General features: G+C 32.9%; 3 protein-coding genes across 5 annotated transcripts; 2 read left to right on the top strand and 1 right to left on the bottom strand.

Moving 5' to 3' along the window:
• Window positions 1-161: 161 nt before the first annotated feature.
• Window positions 162-17638, bottom strand: LOC134230668 (transmembrane protein 41B-like). Of its 2 annotated transcripts, none has more exons than XM_062712505.1 (7): window positions 17472-17638; window positions 3898-4045; window positions 3240-3368; window positions 2729-2822; window positions 2511-2615; window positions 1182-1320; window positions 162-841 (listed from the first exon to the last, which is right to left on the bottom strand). In XM_062712505.1, exons 1-7 carry the CDS (start codon window positions 17575-17577, stop codon window positions 672-674), a joined length of 891 nt encoding a protein of 296 aa, XP_062568489.1. In that variant the 5' UTR covers window positions 17578-17638; the 3' UTR covers window positions 162-671. The 2 variants fall into 2 exon arrangements, with proteins under 2 accessions (XP_062568489.1, XP_062568490.1); XM_062712506.1 differs by lacking the exon at window positions 17472-17638 and adding an exon at window positions 5611-5732 and having other exon boundaries at window positions 164-841.
• On the top strand, window positions 5942-8545 carry LOC134230666 (S-adenosyl-L-methionine-dependent tRNA 4-demethylwyosine synthase TYW1-like). Its single transcript, XM_062712502.1, has one exon. It carries the CDS (start codon window positions 6056-6058, stop codon window positions 8096-8098), a length of 2043 nt encoding a protein of 680 aa, XP_062568486.1. The 5' UTR covers window positions 5942-6055; the 3' UTR covers window positions 8099-8545.
• Window positions 13583-25002, top strand: LOC134230667 (polyglutamylase complex subunit TTLL1-like). Of its 2 annotated transcripts, XM_062712503.1 has the most exons (15): window positions 13583-13649; window positions 15580-15748; window positions 15969-16034; window positions 18788-18930; window positions 19167-19271; window positions 19561-19636; window positions 19829-19963; window positions 20082-20190; window positions 20412-20492; window positions 20800-20862; window positions 23248-23288; window positions 23403-23448; window positions 24089-24198; window positions 24424-24477; window positions 24596-25002. In XM_062712503.1, the coding sequence occupies exons 2-15, from the start codon at window positions 15639-15641 to the stop codon at window positions 24711-24713; spliced, it is 1257 nt and encodes a 418-aa protein (XP_062568487.1). In that variant the 5' UTR covers window positions 13583-13649; window positions 15580-15638; the 3' UTR covers window positions 24714-25002. The 2 variants fall into 2 exon arrangements, with proteins under 2 accessions (XP_062568487.1, XP_062568488.1); XM_062712504.1 differs by lacking the exons at window positions 24089-24198; window positions 24424-24477; window positions 24596-25002 and adding an exon at window positions 23932-23991.
• The last annotated feature ends 536 nt before the right edge of the window (window positions 25003-25538 follow it).

The raw sequence follows: 25538 nt of genomic DNA, 5'->3' as shown, positions 1-25538 counted from the left end.
TTTGAAAAATTTTTTCAAAGTGCGTTGAGTTGGTCCCAAATTTAACGCACTTTGAAAAATTTTTTCAAAGTGCGTTGATTTTGTCCCAATTTTAACGCACTTTGAAAAATTTTTTCAAAGTGCGTAATTTTTCCAAAGTGCGTTGCCACATACCATTCCTTGTCCTTAGCTGGAATTAGCTAACAGTTAATGGCTCAAGATGTTTGATAAACATGCATAAGCATTAAAAAAAATTGAGAAGTCATATTTTTTAAATGAAGTATATTGGGATAAAATATGCAGTAAAAATGAATTGAATCTAAATACCGGTATGTGTATAGTACAAGTATTTCTAGTAAGCTAACTGCAGAATATGTAAATAATGTTTCATACCTGTATTGAGAAATACATTGTAAGTGACAGTAGCTTGGTTTAAATTACATGTACGGAGTGAACAACAAAACAAGCAGTCTAAAAAAAAAAAAATGTCAAACTGACAGAAGAAAATTAATTTAGTGAATACTTGACCATCATTCAAATAAAGCCCCCAAATATTTGACTAGACTTATCTTCGAGTGAAGTTGACATCCCCAGAATATATACATGTATTTACTCAAATAAATAAAAATAAAATAAACAAAGTCAATGTTTACACTGAGATAAGCGATGAGAGATCTAAGGTTCTACTTTCATCAATCAAATTTTTCCTGGAGTTTTTTCTTCAGAAGAACGGGCACCAATGATAGGAGAGCGAACAGCCCCAGTACACAGACAGAGGTCCAGGACACGGCGTCCCCAGAGGAGGTCAGCTGGTGGAGAGTGGTCCCCGCCTGAATGGCCACAAACGAGGGGGGAGCCACACCTGTCATCAAATAAAAACCATCACATCAAATAAAACACTGTCACATAAAACACCGTCACATCAAATAAAACACTGTCACATCAAAAAATCACTGTCACATCAAATAAAACACCGTCACATCAAATAAAACACTGTCACATCAAATAAAACACTGTCACATCAAATAAAACACCGTCACATCAAATAAAACACTGTCACATCAAATAAAACACTGTCACATCAAATAAAACACCGTCACATCAAATAAAACACTGTTTTGCTCTCTGCAGACAAGAACATCTGCAGAAATACAATGTAATAAAGTATAGGTAGAACGTAGGTTTCTTATCTCATGTCTTACCCAGAAAAGTCCCCACAAAGAATGGTAGAATTGGTACATTAATCACTGGTGAGGCTATGTTGATAAACCAGTTAGGAAGGAATGGTGTGATCCTCAGAAATATAATGTAGTTCAGCAGGTGGTCTCGGTGTTTATCCACCTGTAAGAAACAATTAAAAAAAGGTTTCATTCATTCATAAATTTTAATGAATACAAATGTGGAGCATGTGAATAAAAATGAGTGATTTTATTAAATTTTTACGTTAAAAAGAAATGACATTAAATGTTTAAAAATACTAATGTTTTACACCTTTATTTGCAACATTCAATCAACTCTATTCTGGGTTAAATTTTTTTTATGAGAAACTACCATGTTCAAGGTGCAACCTTTTTCTGTCATCAATACAATATATGTACAATATTGAAACAAAGATTTCATTTGCATTTTTTAATCTTTTCTACAGTTCTTTCAATGGATATTGGAGAAAAAATCCTTTTAATGAGATAACCTCAGGTCCATTACAGAAAGTTTATTCCAATAAAGATGCAAATGATAAAAGAGTATGCTCATATGTGCAATTAGTTCCAGACCTGTTTGAGGATTATATTTTATTAATATCTTTATGTTCACTGCAAAACTCTTCATTAACAAAAAAACAACAACAATATGCTACACATGCTTTAAAATGATAATGTTCATAGTTTTGTGATTTTCTTTAAAAATACACTTAATAGAAATGTTGGCATCTAGACAGATTTTGCATCTTAGCCAAATTAAAAGTGATTCAAATTTGATGAAACTAAGAGATTTTGTAAAAGGATGGTACAATTAATTTATTGCAATCTGGCAAAATGCAGAAATTTTGCTACATATCAATGTGATCAGCATGTCAGAGAAAACTCAGAGAAGAATGTATATTAATGTTTATTGCTAGCTACATGATATCTGTAGACTAGAGGACACCTGAATAAAGATGCATATTAACTCTAGCTACAATGTACATACAGAAGATATCTGAGACTTGTATATTAATTCTCGCTATGCAGAGTGCATACAGTGTGGATCTAAGAAGTCTGATTTTAATTAGATTGACACTAGCTACATACAGAAGATACTGTAAACCAACTTTTATTCGTGTGTGAGAAATATTTGCGACTTTTACAACCTTCTTTCAGTCGCAAATGTTAATTGCCGTGAACCTTTTATTTTGCTTTGTTTTTGTAGAAAATGTTTCCTTATTTGTAGAAATTTATTGCCGTGGATTGATTTTAAACTAACAAATTGTGAATAAAAGATGACGCGAATAATAGTTGGTTTACATTATCTGTGAGAAGTTATGTATTGCTTACATGAGCTTGCCACTCTGCTATTCTGTCCGGGATGTATTTAGCCACCAGTCTTCTCCCAACTAGATAAGACATCAGATAACAGAAAGAAGCACCAATCCCTGAGCACTGAAAGCAATCCAAATATACATCAAAGATCCGAAGTCAACATTCTGGCATGCTCGGAGACAATTTTAAGGCTTTTATGATATCAGTTGATTGAGAAAAGAAAAAGTACTCACCAAGCAAACAAGAAACAGAGCTAATTGGAATGGAAATAGAAATCCAGAGAGAATACTGAGGAATATTGACCCAGGTATGGCAAAAGATTGCAAGCTGTTATAAAGTCAAGGTTTTTACAAATAACACACGTATAGTAAAATAATGTATTTTTGTGGGGTAAAAATTTGAGGGTTTAAAGAAAAAGTATTGGTTTGTGGGGATTTGATTTGATTGTCAGAATGTCCGAGAATGTTTAGTAGTATTGCATATAAAATTTTCCATTTTGTGGTGGTCATGAATCCATGGGTCATTTCATAACTCAAAAATGATGAAAATTAACCCCCCAAGAAAATTAGTGATTTCACAGTATGAACCCAACAATCAGTTTTACGCTTTTTCTAGATTAGTGGTTCTTGACAAAAAGATATTTAAAGATTTCAAAATGTTCACAAATCCAGAACAAATGAAAGTTTATTTATGTAGAACCCATATGAGATGTGTTGACCATATAATTAACTATAGTAAGGATACAATATATATGTTATGAAGTAGCCCCCTAAAACTTGGTTATAATGGGAGTCCTTATATCGTGATAAAACTTTTCCTAAATTCTTTGCATCTTCTATATTCCTGGGAAGCTTTATGTGTTCCTTTTCTTCTCTGAAATACAACAAAAAGGTTCTCTAAATAAATGCCACTGTAAACAGTAAAGTTAATTATATTGTAAAAATCTTATTTGTATTTTCCTTATAAAGATGGTTAAAACTTCAGCATTCACAATACAATTGACGTATTTTTTTTCTTTTAGGTAACATATTGGAATGCTTAATAAGTGCTAAATCAAAACCAAAATTTTAAATTCACAGTCAGTACAGCTATCCATGTAATGAGACACTGAATGTCCAAAACTTGAAGTTCACAGAATATCAACATTGAAGAGAGATGCACACATGATCATGGTGATAACAAAGTATTCAATTTCTGCCTGTGATGATTAACTTAAGCAAAAAATTATTATAAGCTTGGTGAAATTTAATTAAAAAAATCTATTTAAAAAATGGCTAGAGAGGAGAGTCAGGAGACCTGAATTTATATATTACAATGTACTATCAACTAAAAAAATTCAAGTGGATATCTTTTCAAAATACTATCATTGATACAGATTTCCTTTACAAAGTACCATACATACTGTTCTAGATTAGGAAAGCTGAGGTAAACAAGTCCCAGACAGACTATGGAGGACAAGAACACTAGGCCCAGTATAAGTAATGGCTTTGTGTTGCTGCTCTGATTCGTCAGTCTCGGTCGAATCTCTGTGTATTGAGTCCCTTCATCAGCTAAAAGAGAATGGACATTATCAAAAATATATCAAAGAAGTGTCACAATTCAGAATGTTGAATCTAACTTCTCTAAGACTTGGCTTCACGTCGTCAATGAATAAGTCATGCATTCTGTATTTTGCTGAAATTTCAATTTCAAGGTGCAAAATAAAAGGCCAGTAGAGCCAAAATATTCCATATATATTCCATATATATGTGGTACTTTTTTCAGCCCCGCATACATCATTCTCGGAGTAACAATTGGTTCCCAGAAAAAATACTTGCCTTGATTTTAATGGATGTATAGCAAATAATCAGTAGATTTTACTTTAATTATTGATTAAATTTTGCGGTGTTCAGGGTTTGATTTGGTAATGAAAAAAAAAAAGACATCATGTGACATCAGTCGAGAGTCTATATGTAGCAAATGACATGTGCGGTTTGACGAGCCAAATATAAATTTAACTAAATAAAGAATCTGCACCCACCCTAATGGTTATAACATCAATATATTATTTAAAAAAATAGTGTGATTTCATATTTTTTAGTGGTAATTCAGCTCCAGGTCTGAAAAGCAAGGACATCACATAGTTTCCTGCTTTTTTAAGCAAATAAAATGTCCAATTAAATTTAAAATTCCGATAAAAATCAAATAGGAAAAGGTATAAAAAAGGTATAAAAAGTTTATGCAACAGTAGCAGATTTCTTGAAATCTTTCGGTCCTGACGGCAAACCGACAAAAACAACCAAGGACCAATTACTTTGCGTTCTGTGTCAGTCCAAATGACCAGTAAGTGTTGACAGAGGAACTTGCGACAATCCGACCTAATATCATACGGATTTCCTAAAAATGACCGATAGTTATCTTTCAAATGCTTTCTGTATCTTGTAATGGCTTCTTCGATGAACAAAAGTGCCAAACTATGATTGGTTGACAAACTATAATGGGTAAACTAATTTTTGATGGCGCTAAGGTAAGCCAGGTGAGAAAATCTAACTAGATTAAAAACTTACGAAAAAATTGTATACATTCTATAGGTTTGTATTTATGTGAATGGAAAAAAGATTCAAAATAAAACATTAAAAAAAAACTTATGAAGCAAATGGACCCCCACAAAGTTTCAAAGAAAGTTGTTATACGGCGATCAAATTGGCATGAAGTGAGCATTGTTTATTGATGCTGGGTGCACAACGTATACTGATAATAAAAGTCAAATACAGTTTTCATCCTTTTATTGATTTTTTTTTTTTTTGCAGGACTGACAAACTTCACCAACTTCACCATGTTCACATGGCAGTCAGTCCAAATGACTGACAGCGAAAAAAAGATTTCAAGAACTCTGGGAGACATAAAAATCAAAGCCAATGAAATCAAAGGCTAGCAAATATATTTGTACTTTGTTAGACTCCTCTAAAAAATCCAACCAGCTGTCGAGAAAATTAAAATCAAATAGCAAAAATAACATTTCGATTTTAGGTGGCAATACCATTGAATCACTCACACTATTGCATTCCCAAAGTCATTGATTCAAATAAACAATATAAAACTTTTCTTTTTGTGTAATATTTGGTCAAAAATATACCTTCTTTTTCTATTTTTCGGTGTTTCAGAGAAGACGTTTCATCTCTGTCGGCCATGTTTAAAAATTCTTAGCTCCTCGTCATTCATAAAATGATTCGTATAAACTCTATAATTAATCAATCCCTTAAACAAATAACAAAAAAATTAAATATATACAATTCCAAATATATGACATGACACATTATAATGGACTAGCATAAGTTTTTATTTTCAACTAAAACTAAAAAAAATGAAGTGTACTCATGGAAAAAGTACATGTACGATTTAACATAATAATTTTGCACACGTTTCAATCATTTGAACGTTTTAATGAAAGACTCTTAGTCAAGAAATTTCAAACCTTTCGTTGATGAAGATTTCTAGTCACCATGCCCGTTTCCCCTACTTTTTCTGAGTTTTTCTTTCTTACTTCATAGACATATCAGTGAAAGAAGATTACACAAAAGATGTTTGAGGAGTTGCTTACTTCATATTGGACTATTTTCACGGCTGTGCTAGGAGCAGTGTGTTTGGTATGGGTTCTGCATGGAAAGAAAAAGACAGAACAGGCAGAGAGTGACAAGCATAACGGTTTTAAGACAACATATACCGACAATTTGGCACGAAAAGAAGAAAAATTAGACGAAAAAACACAAAGAGAAAGCAAAAGGAAGATCAAAATTTTGTATGGAACTCAAACAGGAAAATCCAAACATTTTGCAGATATGTTTGGTAAAGATGCTGTTTATAAAGGATACACATGTGAAGTGATGAACCTAAAAGATTATGATCCAGATGAACAATTGGCATATGAAAGTGAAAGTAGGAATTACCTTGTGGTTTTTATATCTACTTACACAGAAGGATCACCACCTGATGGAGCAGAATGGTTCATGAAATGGCTAGAGGAAAGTGCTTCAGATTTCAGAGTACAAAAAAGCATGCTGCACGATTTACAGTATGCCGTGTTTGGTCTTGGTAATTCTGTGTATGGAAATGATTTTAACACTGTTGCTAAAAAAGTTGACAGTTGTCTGCATAAACTGTCGGGACAGAGAATTTTGGCAGTAGGTCTAGGTGATGAGAATGGTGGTCTTGAAAAGGATTATTTTGCCTGGAAAAAGGAATTTTGGAAAAAACTGAAACAGGAGAAGGCTGTTGGCCCCTCTAATGATACATTTAATAGTCAAAGCTGCAAAAGTGATAGTCAGTGCAGCTGTCAAGAAAAGGATATTGCTAACTCTGAAGATTCTGGCAGTGAAGATGAATCAAAAGAAGAGACGTCAGACAATGATATTGTGGATGTTGAAGATTTGGGCAAGGTTATGGGAAAATCACCTAAAAAGGATTCATCAAAGAGTGAACCCACCGATATGATTACTCCACTGATAAAAACTTCATTGGAAAAGCAAGGATACAAACTAATAGGATCACACTCAGGAGTAAAACTGTGCAGATGGACAAAGTCAATGATGCGTGGAAGAGGAGGATGCTACAAGCACACCTTTTATGGCATTGAGAGTCACAGATGCATGGAAACAACACCAAGCCTAGCGTGTGCCAACAAATGTGTATTCTGTTGGAGACATCATACCAATCCTGTTGGCACAGAATGGCGATGGAAAATGGATGATGCTGAATTTGTCTTAAAAGGAGCATTACAGAATCATAAGGGCCTTATTAAACAATTTAAAGGTGTACCTGGTGTTCAGTCAGAAAGATTTTCTGAGGCTATGACACCAAAGCATTGTGCCCTTTCACTCGTTGGAGAGCCCATAATGTATCCAAAGATTAGCAAGTTTATTGATCTTTTGCATGATGAGGGGATCTCTACATTTTTGGTAACTAATGCCCAGTTCCCTGATGCAATAAGAGAACTGTCGCCAGTCACTCAGTTGTATGTAAGCGTGGATGCTAGTACTAAAGAGAGTCTTCAGAAAATTGATCGTCCTTTGTTCCGTGATTTCTGGGACAGATTTCTGGATAGTCTTGACGCATTATCAGAAAAATGTCAAAGAACAGTTTACAGATTAACTTTAGTCAAAGCTTTGAATACAGATGAATTGGATAGCTATGCAAAGTTGGTGTCCAGAGGGAAACCCGATTTTATTGAAGTGAAGGGTGTCACCTATTGTGGTGAGTCAAAAGCCTCTAACTTAACAATGGAGAATGTTCCATGGCACACGGAGGTTGTCAACTTTGTGCAGGAGCTGGTGGACAGGTTAGACGGGGATTATGAGATTGCATCAGAACATGAACATTCAAACTGTGTTCTAGTGGCACACAAAAAGTTTTTTGTCGAGGGGAAGTGGTGGACATGGATTGACTACCCCAAATTTCACTCCCTGATCAAGCTTTACAGAGAGAGTGGAGGGAATCACAAATTTTCTGCCGAGGATTACATGGCGCTGACACCAGATTGGGCTGTATTTGGAGCTGAAGAAAGGGGATTCGATCCTAAAGAAGTCCGACATTTTAGAAAAAGACAGAAAGATATTTCTGGATGCTGATGTATTTAATTCTTCATACTCTCTAAAACTGTTGAACAGCATGTCATTTTACACATGATAAATAAAAGGGGAAAATGTAAACATACATTTATGATGTTTTTTTATGATGTTTATTTTTTTAATATTTTATTAATGAAACAAATACTAGCAGATTGAAAATTTTTCTGTCAATGAATATTAATTTCATGATAAATTGGTCTTTAGTTACCCTATAATCACTTGATAATGTATATAAATAAAAAAAACATTGATGTGTAATTTGACCCCTAGAGGTTTTTTTAATCCTGTACATGCACTTTAATTTAACTGTTTAATGTCAATTTGCCGAAATAAAATGTCAACATATTCATGCAGTTATTCACTACTTTTTGTCAAACAAGTTAAAATTGAAAATGTAACATCAGATTGTTTTCATTGCTAGAAGAAATAGTAAACATTATATAGCAGTCTTGTGTATTCAATCTATGTAAGGAATTCTTGAGGATAATCTGCCAGCAGTATATTCTCTCAGTTCCAGAATTCAGAAAGTCAGTAAAGAGAAATAGCAATAGCAGAGTGTTTGTGAAACACTGGTGCCTCGGGCTCCATATGATAGCTAATGTTGATTTTTGAAGTTTCTCAGATCCAAGTCAAACTCCAGAGGGCAAAACTGTTGGTATATGAAGGAAGGTCTTGTTACATAGAATATTTAAATGTGGGTCAGACTCTAAGGTTAGGGTCAAAAATATACCCATTTAAAGGTCTTGTCAAAATGAATACACAATTGATGTAAAAGGTGCATGGACACAGATTTGAAGTGAATATTTTCTGTATAATATTACAACTTTTATATTTTAATAGCATTTCACACAAAAATAAATCTTATTTCATCTAAAAGTTATTAAAAATTCAAATTTTTAGATGGGTTTGATTGACACATCCTTGCACTTTCACCAATTTTAATTTTATTCTTAATACTTAAGAAAAGTGGCAATCTTGTGTATAAATGAAAAATATTGCCACTTTTCCTAAGTATTTTAAAGAATAAAAGTAAAATTTGTGAGAGTGCAAGGATGTGTCAATCAAACCCATCCAAAAAATTGAAGTTTCAATAACTTTAAGATGAAACAAAATTTTTAATATATTTTTGTGTGAAAAGCTATTAAAATGTATAAGTCGTGATATTATACAGAAAATATTAACTTCAAATCAGTGTCCATGCACCTTTAAAGTATAAAAGCCCTAAGCAACAATTGTTCAAAGTTATGGCCAGACCTGGGGTAATGGTAATGTGTAATGGTAATGCATTGTAATCAGTACATTTTTTTTCAAGGTAATGGGATGTAATGTGTAATGGATCCATCTTTCAATTACAAGTAATTGTAATGTAATGCATTACTTTAAAAAAATGTCAGTAATGACCAATTACATTTCAATTACATTTTGTATATTAGTCTCTTATTTTTTAATCTCAAACAAATAAATATCACTGAGGTTTTTTTTTTTTTATTAATAATGTTAGAATCTTAAAATTAAAATCCTGTATCCTACAATTTTTTTAATTATTAAATGGGAATTGATAGACATATTAAATTATTGTTTTTAAAATAGAAAACTTCTTCACACGGCAATTGTAAAATCAATTGAAGAGAACCAGAGAAAAATATTAAAAGAAATCATCAGGTTTTAAAGAAAGATACAAAAAAAGACATAAATACATGTATAGTAGGGATGTGCGATTTTATCGGTATACCGGTATATCGCGATTTTTTGTTGCGTGATACGTATCGTGATACAGAGACCTAAATATCGGTCTTTTGGTACATATTATAAAGTCTAGAAATTATTCATTTATTTGTTCAATCTTTCAAATTACAATTACAGAAAGTGTAAAAAAAAATGATGTGAAAAGAACGGCATCTTACCGTTCAAACATAATTGATTTTATATACATATAAATTTCAAGAAAGTAAAAAATTTTTCTAGCATATTCTTTAGAAAAATAATGACTTTTCATATAAAATCATTGTAAAAACTGCTCTTAAAAATATCATGATATTATCGTGATATTGTGGGAAAAAATCGTGATATATCGCGATATGAAATTTTTGGCGATATTCATCCCTAATGGATTAGTTAAATTACGATACAAATTATATTTTTCTACTTATTTTTCCCTTTTCATTCTGGTAAAATGGACTTGGTAAACATGATACAAGATCAGTATGATTTATTGTAGACACAAAGAAAACTTATAAGGCCAAATATAGATATAGACTGATATATTTACCATCATTCATTTTTGGTAGCGTAAGGCCTCAAAATTCAAATACTATATTTAGGTACTTGTAATTATCACCCTTGGTTGTGTTTAATTTAATATAGTTCATTGTTCATTGATTATACCTGTTCAGCTAATTAGAAGTGCTAATTAATTCGTTAAGTATTTTAATACTTGTTACCATTTATAGCATTATCTGTTAATTAAATATTAGTTAAATACATAAACATATAGTAGGAAATGTTTAATAAATCACATATTTAAAAAAAAAAATAAGAGAAACTAACATCAGATATTGAACAAAATAAAACTACAACATTGAAACTGTTCCGATCCACTTTCTTTGTGTCAACTGTAGATTGGATTGGTAAACCACATGAACATGTTACATGAATCCAAAATCCAAATACCACTCTGATTTATAGATCTGAGGGAAAGCATATTAATCGAGCAAAAAGTTTGAAAGTTAACTAATAGGTATAAATTGTGTGGTCATACGTTTTGTGATTTTTCTTAAAAATGTAATATGTAATGTAATTCATTACTTTAACAAAGTAATTGTAATTTAATTAATTACTTTTCTGAATGAGAGTAATGGTAATTGTAATGATAAAATTTCCAAAGTAATTGTAATTTAATGCATTACATTTCAAAGTAATTGACCCCAGGTCTGGTTATGGCCAATGTTAAAGTTGTTTGATCTGAACAATTAAATGTCGAGGTATTCGGACCAAACAACTTTAAAGTATGGTATTTTTTATAAAAGTGGGCCAAAGTCAGATTTGGGGATATCCGAAGAAATGTTTTGTTATAAGGAATACACAAATATAGGCACAAAGAAGATCCAAAAGCAGAAAATCGAATCTGGATTATATTTCTTAAATCATGTAAATGAAAATATATGCATTCTTTCTATAACAATCTTATGAAAAGCTGAATTCATGCTCTTTTTTAATTCTTGCAAAAATATAATTGAAGTCTTGCTGGACTGGGAATTTGGATGCTCCCTTGTCAGAAATAGTACATTCACTATATTGTTTATAAAAAGCAGGCGCAGAACAAATTGTTATGATGGCGAGGGTGGGGGGATGCGGGCCGGGTTATCACAACAACTTAGAGACAAACGTCGACACAAAAATATGTTGACAAGCAAAAGGAAAAATAACATGCCCAAACTTTCATATTTAAGAGTGGTCTTTGTTTCTGGAGAAGTAATTTTTTGCATTATTTTTACGTGGAAAATTTACCAAATAGATATCTCCTCCCTTAAAACGCTGAAATATCAACCGAGAATAATATTTCAGAGCCATGCCTGAGAGAACTCTAAGCCTCAAAATGTAAAAGCAACTAAAACAAGAGGTGTTTGTACAGTAAAATTTGGTTATGATCAAGTTTTTTACTCAAAAGTTGGTAAACGGTCCATGACTTATATTTTTTGATATCAAGAATTCGAATTTTTGATATCAGAAAAAATTTTTTGATATCACAGAGTAAAATCCCCTTTTTTTAAGATTTTTTGATATCAAAAAATGATTAATTGATATCAGAAATTCGAATTCTTGATATCAAAAAATGATTTTGTGATATCAAATATTCTAATTTTTGATATCACAAAATCTTGATTATTTTCTGATATCAAAAAATATATTTTCTGATATCAGAAAATGATTTTTTGATATCAAAAATTCGAATTTCTGATATCACAAAATGATTTTTTGATATCAGAATATACATTAAAAATATTAAAACGGCGCCTCATAACTATCGTTCTTACACATTCTTGCTAGATTTGTAAAAAACGTGGAAGATGTATGTTTAGTTTCAACATTTGTACAAACTATTTAACAACAGTTTAAGCAGTTTGCACCGATGAATCAATGTTTACAAGTGATCGACGCGATCGCGATGTATATTTGAGAGTGGTGGAGCGGATCTCAAAGAAGTAGGAAGACAATTTTCCTTTGCAATATTTTTTACGATATACCCTGTCTAAGATGTATTCTAAAAATGGTAAAAATATGTAAATAAAATTTATCTAGAGTATAAAGGTTCAATATGCTATCAGAAAACACCTTGTCTACTGCTTCTATACATTTAATTACGCATGTATAGGAAAACTATTGGTATTATAGAGACGTATTTAATAATGTTTGTTAAGAAACCAGTTCTAAATGTTTTTATTTAATATTTATACACATGTATCTATTAAAATCAGTGGATTAGGAGATTCAGATATTGATTAAATTAATTTATAAATGAAATTCAATTCCACATGTTGGAAACAGCGATAAAAACTCTGGATACGTCAAACGTCAAAACACGTGGTTAAATAAAAATATTCAAAAGAAGTTCACCGTCAGTCTGCAACGTCACATCTTTATGACGTAATTTCTCTGTTTTAGCAAAAATGCCATAAGGACCCTTTTGTCATGGGCGCAATCATATTATAAAGTGTTTTTTTAGAACAGCAAATATGTATATGTATGTATGATTATTATGATGAATATTGAAAAGATGCTTGGGACCCCCCCCCCCCCACACACACACACACTTCCGTGTTCGTACCCAAAGGATTCTTTGGCTTTTTAAAATTAAATATTTTTCTATGACACATTCACAAAGTATTACAACTAAGCAATCCAATATTGAAGCTATAACTAACCTTTCATAAAAAGTCATACTCTCTGATTCAGACCACATTCATCATCATGAGTCGGCGCTGCAGTTTTATAAACAAGAAATAAAGTCAAAATCAGTAAAAACCTAGCCTTGAGTTTCGCTCACGAAGTGAGTTTTTTCGCTCACTTCGTGATAGAAGCTCAGGGCTAGGTTTATAAGTTTAATTCTAGTTTATTGATAAAACTCCTGTGTTCAGACCTCTTATATGTGAAACAAAGAGACAAACAGACAAGGCAAAAATTAATTAATTGCCCCCGAATCGTTGGCATAAAAAGGGCCACATGATGTGGAGCATTGTGGCCAACGGACCTTTTTTTTAATGAGGGGGGGGGGGGGCAAGCTCCAGACAGCTGAGTCTTACGTTATGCTACAACTCCATCTCATTATTCGTAGGGGAAAAAGTTGTCCCGGAGAATTGACACTGTATGGAGTTTGGGGGGGGGGGGGTCAAAGTTAATCCCTTTTTACACTTTCCGTAATTGTCAAGATCATAGTGGAATTTTAAATTTAGTTTCGCCACTTCCTGTTTTCGCGTTTCCTCTGCTTTTGTAGTAGATGGTTGGGAAGGACGCAAGCATTTAACTATTTTTTAATTTTTTGATAATCAGCCAGGTATTTATAATTATTGATAACCATTAAGTCATTTGAAATAAGAAACAGAATATTTCCCAAGGAATCTTCTCTTCTTTGGGTATTTGTTTTAAAAAAACAAAACAACGAATGTATGCATTATTCTGATTCAGACATGATAGTGATTAATAATGATATGAAAATAAAAAAGTCCCTAACACTGTTCTTTCCCAACTAGAAGATCTTTATGAAGATACCAATTAGTAGTATTTTCAGTTTATTTTGTCTAATTTATTATGAAAGTAATTAAGTAAACTACCAGTATATCACGGTTTAGAATTTCACAAAAGAGAAATTGTTAGGCTTGGACGTATATGCATGATGATTCATTAAACTAGAGGAGTCTAACTTGGCATAAAGAATCGGGTGGTTTCGTCCCAATTCCTTGTTTGCTCCGAGTGGTTTTGTCCCAATTACTTGTTTGAGCTCAGAGTGGATTTCCCCCAGTGGGTTTGACCATAACATAATGGGAACGACTTTATCAGTCCCCAGAAAAATGTAAAAAAAAAATGTAGTATCGCTAAAGGCAACTTCAGTATATCTGAAATCACGTGAGTGATAAAAAAAGGGGGGCTTTTTTGCCTTTTTGACCCAAAAATCGAATTCTGTGGTTAAAAGTTTAGTTTAAAAACTTTTTAACCTTGTTCTCTGAAAAAAGTAATAAATTTGTTAATTCATTAAAAAAAAATGACAAAAAGTAATTGTCAATGAAGCACATGCAGCGCATGCTTAGTGTCATTTCTTTCGGACAGCCATTCGTCCATATATTAAATAAACCAATGAAATGCTATTGAAGCTGAATTATGATCTTGCAAAAATTACAAATTTAAAGTAACATAATTTCTTATCTAAAAGAACAAGTCACTAACCCTAATCTTTCACATGGTATGCAAGCACTAAGACATTTAGACGAAATATCCCGGGCAGGTACACACTAAATCTAGAACCCTAATCAGTCAAATAGTGTGTGAGGACTAACCCTAATCTCTCGTGGCAAACCCCCTCATTACTGGCAGAAAATAATGATTGATTTTTACTTGTCTAGAAAGTAGCTAGGACTCAGAATAAAGTAAAACAACAATATACTGTAAATGTATTATATTTGGCGTGTACGATATTTGGCGGAAATTCAATTATCAACAAGTTAACGTAGATTTGATTTAGCGCTGTCTGAATTTGCTTGTTATAAAAGTTAATATACAAGACATTTAGCGTTGTACTTGAATTAGCTGACTCTGCTTTCCGCCAAAATCGCTAATTAGAATACACCGCTAAATGTAATACGTTTACAGTATATCAAAGATACTCACTCGAACAAGGAAAATGGGAGTTTCGCCCAAACTGAGATATCAATTTTACTTGCCATGCACTGTCAGACATTTGGATGTATTTCTTTAACCGTATCAGAGTTTAAAAATGCATACTATATACAGGATTATTTTCGCTCCTTGTTATTTTCGCCCTTTCACACTTGTAAACAATTTTGCCCCATTTCAAATTCGCCCAGTCAAATCTTTGTTTAAGAAATTATATTGTATTCCTTGAATTTGCCCCATTTCAAATTTGCCTAAATGAGGATAGGACGGAAATAAAACAGGGGTGAAAATTTCCCAGTAAACAGTATGTTGATACCCATTTTTTGGTAACTTTAATATTTCTATATCATTATATTTTCAAACATGCCATAGCCCAGGAGAGGGGGGTTAAACGGGGTTTAACGTACGTTATAGAAATAGAATTGTGTAGAAAATGAGACAAAGTCACATATATAAGCACCTAAGAAAACTTGCTATTTCTTTATGTTTTAGGGATTGATTATTTCTGTCATTTCCATTTTAAATCAGTCAAAAAATATATAAATTCATGCATCAAATTTTTGTGTGTGGTATGTATCCTTAAATTCCTTTTCTAGTGAAATGACTTGAGATAAGAGACTATCGGCATACCCTTGACATACGGCAGGAAGTCATCATGGCCAGACTGAAGTACGCGAGTGACATGGACAAGTCTGTCCTGCTGAATAACTTTGAGGCCAGAGGATGGGTACCTGTTTCCCCGGACGACGACTGGAATTTCTACTGGTACTAACAATGATTAAAACATTTTTCTGATCATGCTAGTGTGAACTAATAAAAGTACATACTAGAATTTTCATTTCTTCATCATGCTGTAGTTTACAAGTTTATAAAGATGAAGTGAAATAATTAAGCCTCACAAATTCCTTCTGTAGACTTAAAATTGTTTGCAGGATGATTAACGTCTGATTAGAGATGACCTCATTTTTCTCATTTATTTTGACAGGGCCAATGTACAGAGTATTAGAAATGTTTTCAGCATTGACTGTGGTTTCAGACTTGGTGATGACCAGTAAGTGTTTATAATACAGTGTACATTACTGTAGAAACAGAATATTTTGTTGTGACAAAATTTTGTTGATTTATGATTTGAAATGCTTCTAAGGGAGGGAGGGGGGATTTCTTTGTTTACAACTAACAAGTTAATTATCACATTCAAAATAAAGGCATATAAAAATTGAGAATTCTTAACATTGAAATAAACTTAATTTATATATCACTATTAAATTCATATTTTTCTGCCTTTACAGTAATTAGATAATAAGATTATGAAGGTTTATCAACTAAATTAATATAAAAGCTCTTTATAGGTAAAATTTTCCAAAGACATTGATTGAGACTGACCAATGCTTTGTATAGCCATTAATTTACTGCAAACCTGTAATCCTTAACTACATTATGTACCATTTCTTGTGTACATATTGATTGATTAAGAACATTCAACGATACCAAAAGAAGAAGCTCTACATGTACTTGTAATCTATTTATACCAATAGAGCTTATATACCTTATATATGCCTATACAGTGACTTATCCTTTACACAAGTAAACTCATATAAGGCTAGTAAAATGGTTGAGGAGTTAGGTAGAAGACACAAAAATTCTCAGTCACTTGTTAAACCCCAGTCACATTTCCAAAAACGACCAACGGCGTACAGGTTTTGAAGCAAAAATGGGATTCTTCGGGTGACAGTCGTCAGTTCATCGGCCATTGTCTTGGCCGATTTTGACCTATTTTTTTGTTGGCCGACCAATTTTGTGTCCATCGATCCAAGTTATAATTTTTCATGCGTCGGTGGCCGATTTCTTCAAGTGCAGTTATCCGTCGACCAACCTTCGATCATCGTTCGACCATCGGCTGTCAGTTTATTAAGTCGGTCGTCTGTCGTTGGACAATAAAGGTGTTGAAAATTTCGGCCGACGGTTAAAATCAAACTGTAGCTCAGAGCTCGACGATTGGCCGACTTGTGAATATTTAACCTATTAAGGATACATAACACAAACAAAATTTTGATGCATGGATTGCTATAAATTTTTTGAACAGAGATAAAATAAAAAATTAATCTGTAAGATATAAAGAAATCTTAAGTATTCTTTGCTGCTTAGATATGCACCATTTGTCGTTTTTATGCAATTCCATACAAATTTTACACACATTTTCAACACTGAGTCACAATTTTATAAGATTCTGCCACTTTGCCTTGCAAACATTACTCACATCATCTATCTGAATATAGATCTATTAAAAAATATTGCTGATTTCTAAAGAAAAAAGATTTTTTGTGTTATTTATCCAAGTCATCGGTGTCCCTAGGAAATAATGTGACTGCTCCGTGTCGCCCGATACTGTGTCGGCCGATCCTGTTCTTTCAGCCGACAAGACCAAAAAAATATAGTCGCCCGACCATCGGCTTAAATGTGACCTAGGCATAATGTAGTACCTACTTACGGGTGTTATTTAGTATATCTGTGTCACCCTCCCAAAACACCTCATCTTCTAAATCAGTATCCATTACATGGGCAGGCAGCATTTTACCATAAAACATGGTACACATGTATGATGGTATTTTTTTTTTTTACATTTTGGAACAGAACTATATGTGTAATGGTAAAGGTTTAAGAAGGGTTGATTAGGATACCCCGGTATTGTGGTGTAATCTTTAAGTATCTCTAAGTAGAATTATTCACAGGAAGTCTGTGGCCAGGAAACTAACAGAAAATAAGTCAACTCATGTACTTGTTCTATTATAAGAACAAGGAAATCTAGTAAACATTCACACATGAATCCAGTAATGTGTTATACATGACTTTATTTTTAACACTTTAAATTTTCCCTTAAGAGATATCCAGATAGTAGTTTTTTTTAAACATTTATTTATATCATGGAATTAATATTATTTGCAAGTACCATTGCAATTCTGTTATATGTAGCATTAAAATCATATAATATTAATGCATAATATAATACATTTACATGTATAACAATACATATATTTTGTTTAGAACACATTTGTAAAAATCATATTTGATGAGAAGATACTTAAACACTTCAACTCACTCTAAATGACTATTAGATTGTCCCAGTGATTTGCAGATTTTTCTTAATGATTGATTGTATGTTAATTATTTTACCTCCCATTCAATGATTTTTTTTCACTCATATTATAGAGATGTCACCATATACCGGTGAAGGGCTTCAAATAAGACTTTTACTATGTACTCAGGGCCATTGAGCAGTGAGGGTTCTTTATTGTGCCAATTCCTACCATGACACAGGGCTTTGGTTTTTAAAGTCTCATAAGGAGAACCTACAACTTTCACTTCTAAGTAAAGAGCCCGTGGCGAAGAAACAGTTGCTACCTATTTTATGAAGCCTATGGCAGTTTGGAGATTGTTCCCACAACATTCAAGTCATGGAACATTAGTGCTCTACCAACTGAGCTACCATGATGGTTCAGACTTTTCTTAAATGGAATGATCTACAAAATTGCTCAAGAAAATCTGCAATTGTTATATTTCTTAAGCTTGTAAAATATTTTTTATTCTTTTATAGTTTTTTTTATAAACTTAATTTCTTATGGTTGATATTAGTATCAGTTTCAACTTTTTATTTACTTTAAACTTTATCATGAATCATTTAGCTGGTAGGCATCATTGAGCAGTTTTTAATGCATTGTGCAACCAAAATTTAACGAATTAACATGTGTTGTAAAAGGGTACAATTATATAGATTGCCTAGGTAAATTAACTCTTTCATTTTTTCAGAGTGATCAGTCACTTTCCAAATCATGTTGAACTGACCAGAAAAGATCTGATGGTCAAAAACATCAAGAGATACAGGAAAGACCTGGACAAGGAGGGCAGTCCTCTGGCCGAGAAGGATGAGATGGGACGATACATCCACCTAGGTACTAACCAGTCAGGGGCTGATTTCTTATTACTATTAGAGAGACATGTACTCTACAGCTATAATGTTATACCATGAGATGCAAAATGTCAAGTTTTGTCCGCGGATGATCTGTGCCTTCAACTTGATGTAATATGACCCTTCAGATAAAGTTACTGTTATAATAATGTATACCTGTATTTATTTAATTCTTTGTGAACATAACACAGTAAGACAACAGTGACTCTCTTTTTTCAGATTTTATTCCTCAAACCTTCATGTTACCAGCTGATTACAATTTGTTTGTGGAGGAATTCAGGAAAAATCCAAACACTACGTGGATTATGAAACCATGTGGAAAAGGTACGTCTTGTTATCATTTATCATAAAAGTAGAAGAACCAGAAAGTGATTGGTTTTAAAATGTGCAGTTGTACATAAGTCTGACAATATTTGGAGGAAAATAATGCTTTTACAAGGGAGATAACTCTAATATCTATTTGATCTCACATTGTACTATACATGTATAGGCTTTAATTTCTGTCAATATCTACAAGTAGTACATCTTTTGTTTTGAATTTTTGAAAATCATTGGTTTGCAGTATGTCATGCTCCTGTAAATATATAGACATTTTGTTCTTTTCTGTTTCCAGCTAGAGGAGTGGGAATATTTCTGGTAAACAAATTATCTCAGTTAAAAAAGTGGTCCAGGGATAGCAAAACAAGCAAGTAAGGACAATATCTGTAGGGTAATACATTATATATTCTACGCATATTTAAAAAGCTTTGCACAAAATAAATATTGTATTTTGGGATAAAGTATACATACAACTAACTTGCCAAATGGAAACTAATAAAAGAAAGAAGTGGAATGAACCAAAAGATAGTTAATTTTTGATATTTTTATTTTTAATTTTACAGTTTTACTCCCCCAACATCAAAGGATACTTATGTCATTTCTAAATACATTGACAACCCACTTCTGATTGGAGGAAAGAAGTTTGACCTTCGACTTTATGTCCTCGTGACGTCCTTCAGACCCCTGAAGTGTTATTTGTAAGTTTCTTCAATTTGCAATATATTTTTTTGTAAGAGCATTGGAGAAACATTAGTCGAGTTTATAGGACATTTGAGTTTGAAATGCTCTGTTACATTTGTGCATATTGACTTTCAGGTTCCGTTTAGGCTTTGCCAGGTTCTGTACCGTTAAATACAATGCCAGCATTAATGAGCTAGACAACATGTTTGTACATCTCACCAATGTCTCCATCCAAAAACAAGGGGTATAACTCAATTTTCTTTTATTTACACCTTTTTTATTAAATATTTATTAAAAGTTGGTTAAAAAAAATATTTTTCCAGTAAAATATTAAAGAAATAACCATCTACATTTTCAGTTTAATGATGTCCACTGTACATGTTCATCTAGTTCATATTGAGAAATGCTCAAAAAACGAGTCTATTTTATAATTATCATCTGAACTGTGATATTTCATTACGACAGGATGATTATAATGCAGTGCATGGAGGGAAATGGACCGTTCAAAATCTGCGACTATTTCTGGAGGGAACAAGAGGGAAAGAGGTACATATATTCTTGTGAATGAGATCAAATTTCTCCCTACATCAATTATTTCCTGGAAGATCACATTGACAAATAGTCCTTCTAACATGAAATAATTTACTTGTGTAACATGTTGTATATTGATTTTTTAACATGTCCTTTTAATCAAAAATTCAAATTTAAAACCATAACACTGCAGTTCTGCAGCAAAATTGGTAAAACATATTAGTTTTCTTTCTGAAGAATAAACTTTAAAATTTTTAAATAAATGTACCAATTTTCTGTAAAAGTTCTGATAAATTGTGATTTTTTAAACTGATACCTGTAGGTTACAGACAGACTGTTTGATGAGATGCAGTGGCAGATTGTGCACTCTTTAAAAGCTGTGGCTGTAAGTATACACACAATATCTATACTGTACTAATCAGTAATGTTATGTGACGGTCATAATGTTTTGTCCTGCAATCACCACTTGCATTGACCCGGTAGATTGATTGTATGCATGTTGTTTAAAGCAATATGAGCTGCATGTTTGACATCGGAAGAAAATGTTGCAAATTTATAATTATCTATTTCAATGACAGAAAAATAGAACATTTATAAACTTCTGTTGTTCATATTTGCTATGGAAGAACTTTTTATAAGCTTTGATTGAAGCAAAATTGAATTATTGTCGTCCTGTACAATAATGATTTCTTATATAATACTGTATCTTCGGTTGTACAGAAATATTTCTTCTGAAACATTTTTATACCCCACGCAACTAGTTGCGTGAGGTATAATGTTTTTGACCCGTCCGTCAGAGTGTCAGTCAGTCAGTCAGTCAGTCCTTTTTTTTTGTCAGCGCAACTCCTCATAAACCGCGGCACAGAATTTCGTCAAACTTTGCAGGTATTTAGGACACAATGTGTAGATGTGCATATTACCAGGAAATTCCGATTCCATTTGTTAAAAATTAATGGCATTTTTAAAAAATTTTTAACTTAGGCATTTGGCCATACCTTTTATATAGAGATGAACAGTTTGTCAGCGCAACTCCTCATAAACCGCTGCACAGAATTTCGTCAAACTTTGCAGGTATTTAGGAAACAATGTGTAGATGTGCATATTACCAGGAAATTCTGATTCCATTATTTTTTCCGGGAATTTTCGCACTTTTTAACTTAGGCATTTGGCCATACCTTTTATATAGAGATGAACAGTTTGTCAGCGCAACTCCTCATAAACCACTGACCAGAATTTCGTCAAACTTTGCAGATATTTAGGACACAATGTGTAGAAGTGCATATTACCAGGAAATTCTGATTCCTTTTTTTTCTTAGAATTTCCACACTTTTCATCTTAGATGTTTGGCCATACCTTGAATATAGAGATGAACAGTTTGTCAGCGCAACTCCTCATAAACCGCTGCACAGAATTTCGTCAAACTTTGGAAATATTTAGGACACAGTGTGTAGATGTGTATATTACCAGGAAATTCCAAATCCTTTATTTTTCTGGGAATTTTGGAACTTTTCAAATTAGAGTTTTGGTCAAACCTTGAATATACTGATGAACATTTTGTCAGTGCGACCCCTTATAAACCGCTGCACATAAATATATAGGAAAAATCTTTAAAAATCTTCTTCTCCAGACTTGGCAGATATTTAGGACACAATGTATAGATGTGCATTTTACCAAGAAATTCCAAATCCTTTATTTTTCTGGGAATTTCCGCACTTTTTAACTTAGGCATTTGGCCATACCTTGAATATAGAGATGAACAGTTTGTCAGCGCAACTCCTCATAAACCGCTGCACAGAATTTCATCAAACTTTGCAGATATTTAGGACACAATGTGTAGATGTGCAAATTTATATGGAAATTCTCAGATTTTTTCATTTTTTTCTGGGATTTTCAGCACTTTGAGTTTTGGGGGGGGGGTGGAGTAAATTCAAGCCTGATGTGCTCAGGTGAGCGCTGTGGCCCCTGGGCCTCTTGTTAAACTTTATTTTGGTCTTATTGATCATAAGGGTTTAGATTACATACAGACAAAACATAATAACACATTTTATCAGCAAAATAAAATTCCCAAAAATGCAGCTCATATTGCTTTAAATGTCCCTCTCGAGAATTTTTTACTCATATGGAGACACCACCACTTGTGGTGGAGTGCTGCAAATTTTGTCCTATACTCTGCACTTCTGGCCATTGAGCAGGAAGGGATCTTTTTCATGTCAGCACCTACTGCGACACAGGACCTCGGTTTATACAGTCTCATCTGAAGGACCAGTCGCCACTTCCCACAGTGGGATTCGAACTTGCGACATAATTCCTTACTTCGTGACTCTATAGAGCAGATGTTCTAAACACTGCCTCACGCTGGTGACTTAGAAGAGGTTACCTGTTTAATGCTGAAATACAGCCTTGTGTAGCCCAACGTCTTTAAAATCATTGTGATATCACATGTTGCGTACCATGAAGTTGAAGTTTCAGGTGCAGAAATGGGCATAAATTTATTGAAAATAGCTCATTTTGGATCATATGTAAAACTTAAAAGCAAATTAAACAAAGTACATGATAATTAACTGTCTTACAATATAAGTGAGATTTGGACTAAAAAAAGATGGGGCTTAGCAAGCCTCACCCTCTATCATGTTTTCTTACCCTTCCTTAGATTTCACTAATTTTTCGAGCAGTAACCTTTTATTTTATACATCTAAGCTTATACCAAAGTCTGAGATCCTTTAAAATATTATGTTGATTAAAAGTGACTTTCCTTTTTATTTAATTTCAGGGATGTATATCCAATGACAGGCATTGCTTTGAGTGTTACGGGTATGCCTTCACAATAAATCAATCTATTTTTAGAATAATTTTTAATTTTTTCCACTTAATGAATGAGACTTTTGTAGCTAAGGTAAAATAAATATATTTTTTGTTGTATTTTAGATATGATATAATTATAGATGACAATTTAAAGCCTTGGTTGATAGAGGTATGTATAAAGTAACTATCTGTATATATTTTTACTGTACATGTATATTGCTTTGTCATGATTTGTTAACAGCATAATTCACATTCATATAGTCTTTGTCTTTTATGAGAAATACAGGTGAATGCCTTGTCCTCTCTTTCATTTACATGTAGTTGTATTTGATTGACAGCTGAATGCCTTAGCCCTCTCTGTTGTTAACATGTAGCTGTATTTGATTGACAGGTGAATGCCACACCCTCTATGTCGTTAACATGTAGTTGTATTTGATTGACATGTGAATGCCCCGTCCTCTCTGTCATTAACATTTAGTTGTATTTGATTAACAGGTGAATGCCTTGTCCTCTCTTTCATTTACATGTAGTTGTATTTGATTGACAGCTGAATGCCTTAGCCCTCTTGGTCGTTAACATGTAGCTGTATTAGATTGACAGGTCAATGCCACACCCTCTCTGTTGTTAACATTTAGTTGTATTTGATTGACAGGTGAATGCCTCGCCCTCTCTTTCATTTACATGTAGTTGTAATTGATTGACAGCTGAATGCCTTAGCCCTCTCTGTTGTTAACATGTAGCTGTATTTGATTGACAGGTGAATGCCACACCCTCTATGTCGTTAACATGCAGTTGTATTTGATTGACAGGTGAATGCCTCACCCTCTCTGACAAGCACCACCTCTAGTGACAGAATAATGAAGTATAAACTCATCAATGATGTCATCAATATCGTCATTCCTCCGGGACAAGTTCCAGAGTATGATTACACTTTTTTTTACAATAACATACAAACTTTGTTATTTCTTGATGGTGCCCAGAATAACTGTTAGATTCATAAGGATCTGAGATATTGACTTTAAGTATGTGGTGATCAGATGGGTTTGTTTGCCAGCTATATTTAAATATAATTATCTACTCGTAAATGTAAAAAACAAAACAGAATTAGATGGAATTATTTCATCTTTTATTTACTTTTTTTCAGCGTTAGATGGAATAAAATACCAGCAAAAGAACACCTTGGAAATTTTGATGTTCTGTACGTATAATACATGGTTATTATTTTGAAAGAAGGAGAACTTTGAAAATGTCACCCTGTAGTACATTGTTAAACTTCAGAATTTAACAACAACAGCGTTTACTTTGGAATGTTACAGGTATGATGAGGAGCTGGCACAGCAGGATCTAATGGGAGGGGATCCAAGGAAATTAGGGCCCGGTACCTTCAGAGGAAAGAGAGATGGGAGTCGGCCCTCACCTGCCACATGGAAATGAACCCCAGAATGTGATCTTAGAGAGAGAGAGAAGGAAAACATCACTTTAATTTAACCTTCAAAAAGGTTCCGAGTCTTTCATTTTGAGTATTTATGACAAGTGATGATTTGTTTGTGAAATGGGGAAGTATTTAAAGGTGTTTACCCTTGAAAAACTGTGATATAATTTTTAACAACTGACTTAAAATCATCCAATTTGTACATTCCACCCATATTTATTAAAACTCATGCAATATATGCTTTAAAACATTAGAAATAGCTTTGTGTTAACAATAAAATAATCATGGTGATTGAATGTTTCTATTTACTGCCCTTTGTTTGGGGTTGAAGTTATAGCACAGATTTTATGTCATATCAACCATCATTCTTCATCTTAAAGCATACAAAAAGATAAAGTTTGCACTCTCTACATGCCATAAGTCAAAACTTTAATTATTCCTATGACTGGGAATTTTGGGATAATTCTATATTGACTGGGTGCTAATCAAGCCAATACACAGAACATTGTCAAGATGATGGAAGAGTTATCAGAGTATGCATCTTACATGTATCTATGTATCTGTTCCCTAATTAATGAAGTACAATTAATATTGTAGACTTAAAGTATTTTATTCATGAAAATGATGATGCATACATTACCCTCATAGATACATTAACAAAAATAAAATGCATTTATACATAATATTGCACAGGAAGAATGGGATATGTTTGATACCCACAGTACCCGTGTGGGGTCAAAGGTTAAACATGATTTCTTTACGTTATAACACATAACAGTTCATGACAAATAAATAACTGGAACACAACAAGCTAAAGGAGAAATAAT

This window comes from Saccostrea cucullata, unplaced genomic scaffold (genome assembly GCF_032062105.1).
Source record: "Saccostrea cucullata isolate Sc308-1 unplaced genomic scaffold, CSIRO_AGI_Scuc_v1 ctg144, whole genome shotgun sequence".
Classification (NCBI taxonomy): domain Eukaryota; kingdom Metazoa; phylum Mollusca; class Bivalvia; order Ostreida; family Ostreidae; genus Saccostrea; species Saccostrea cuccullata.
This window is presented reverse-complemented; position numbering and strand designations above follow the sequence as displayed.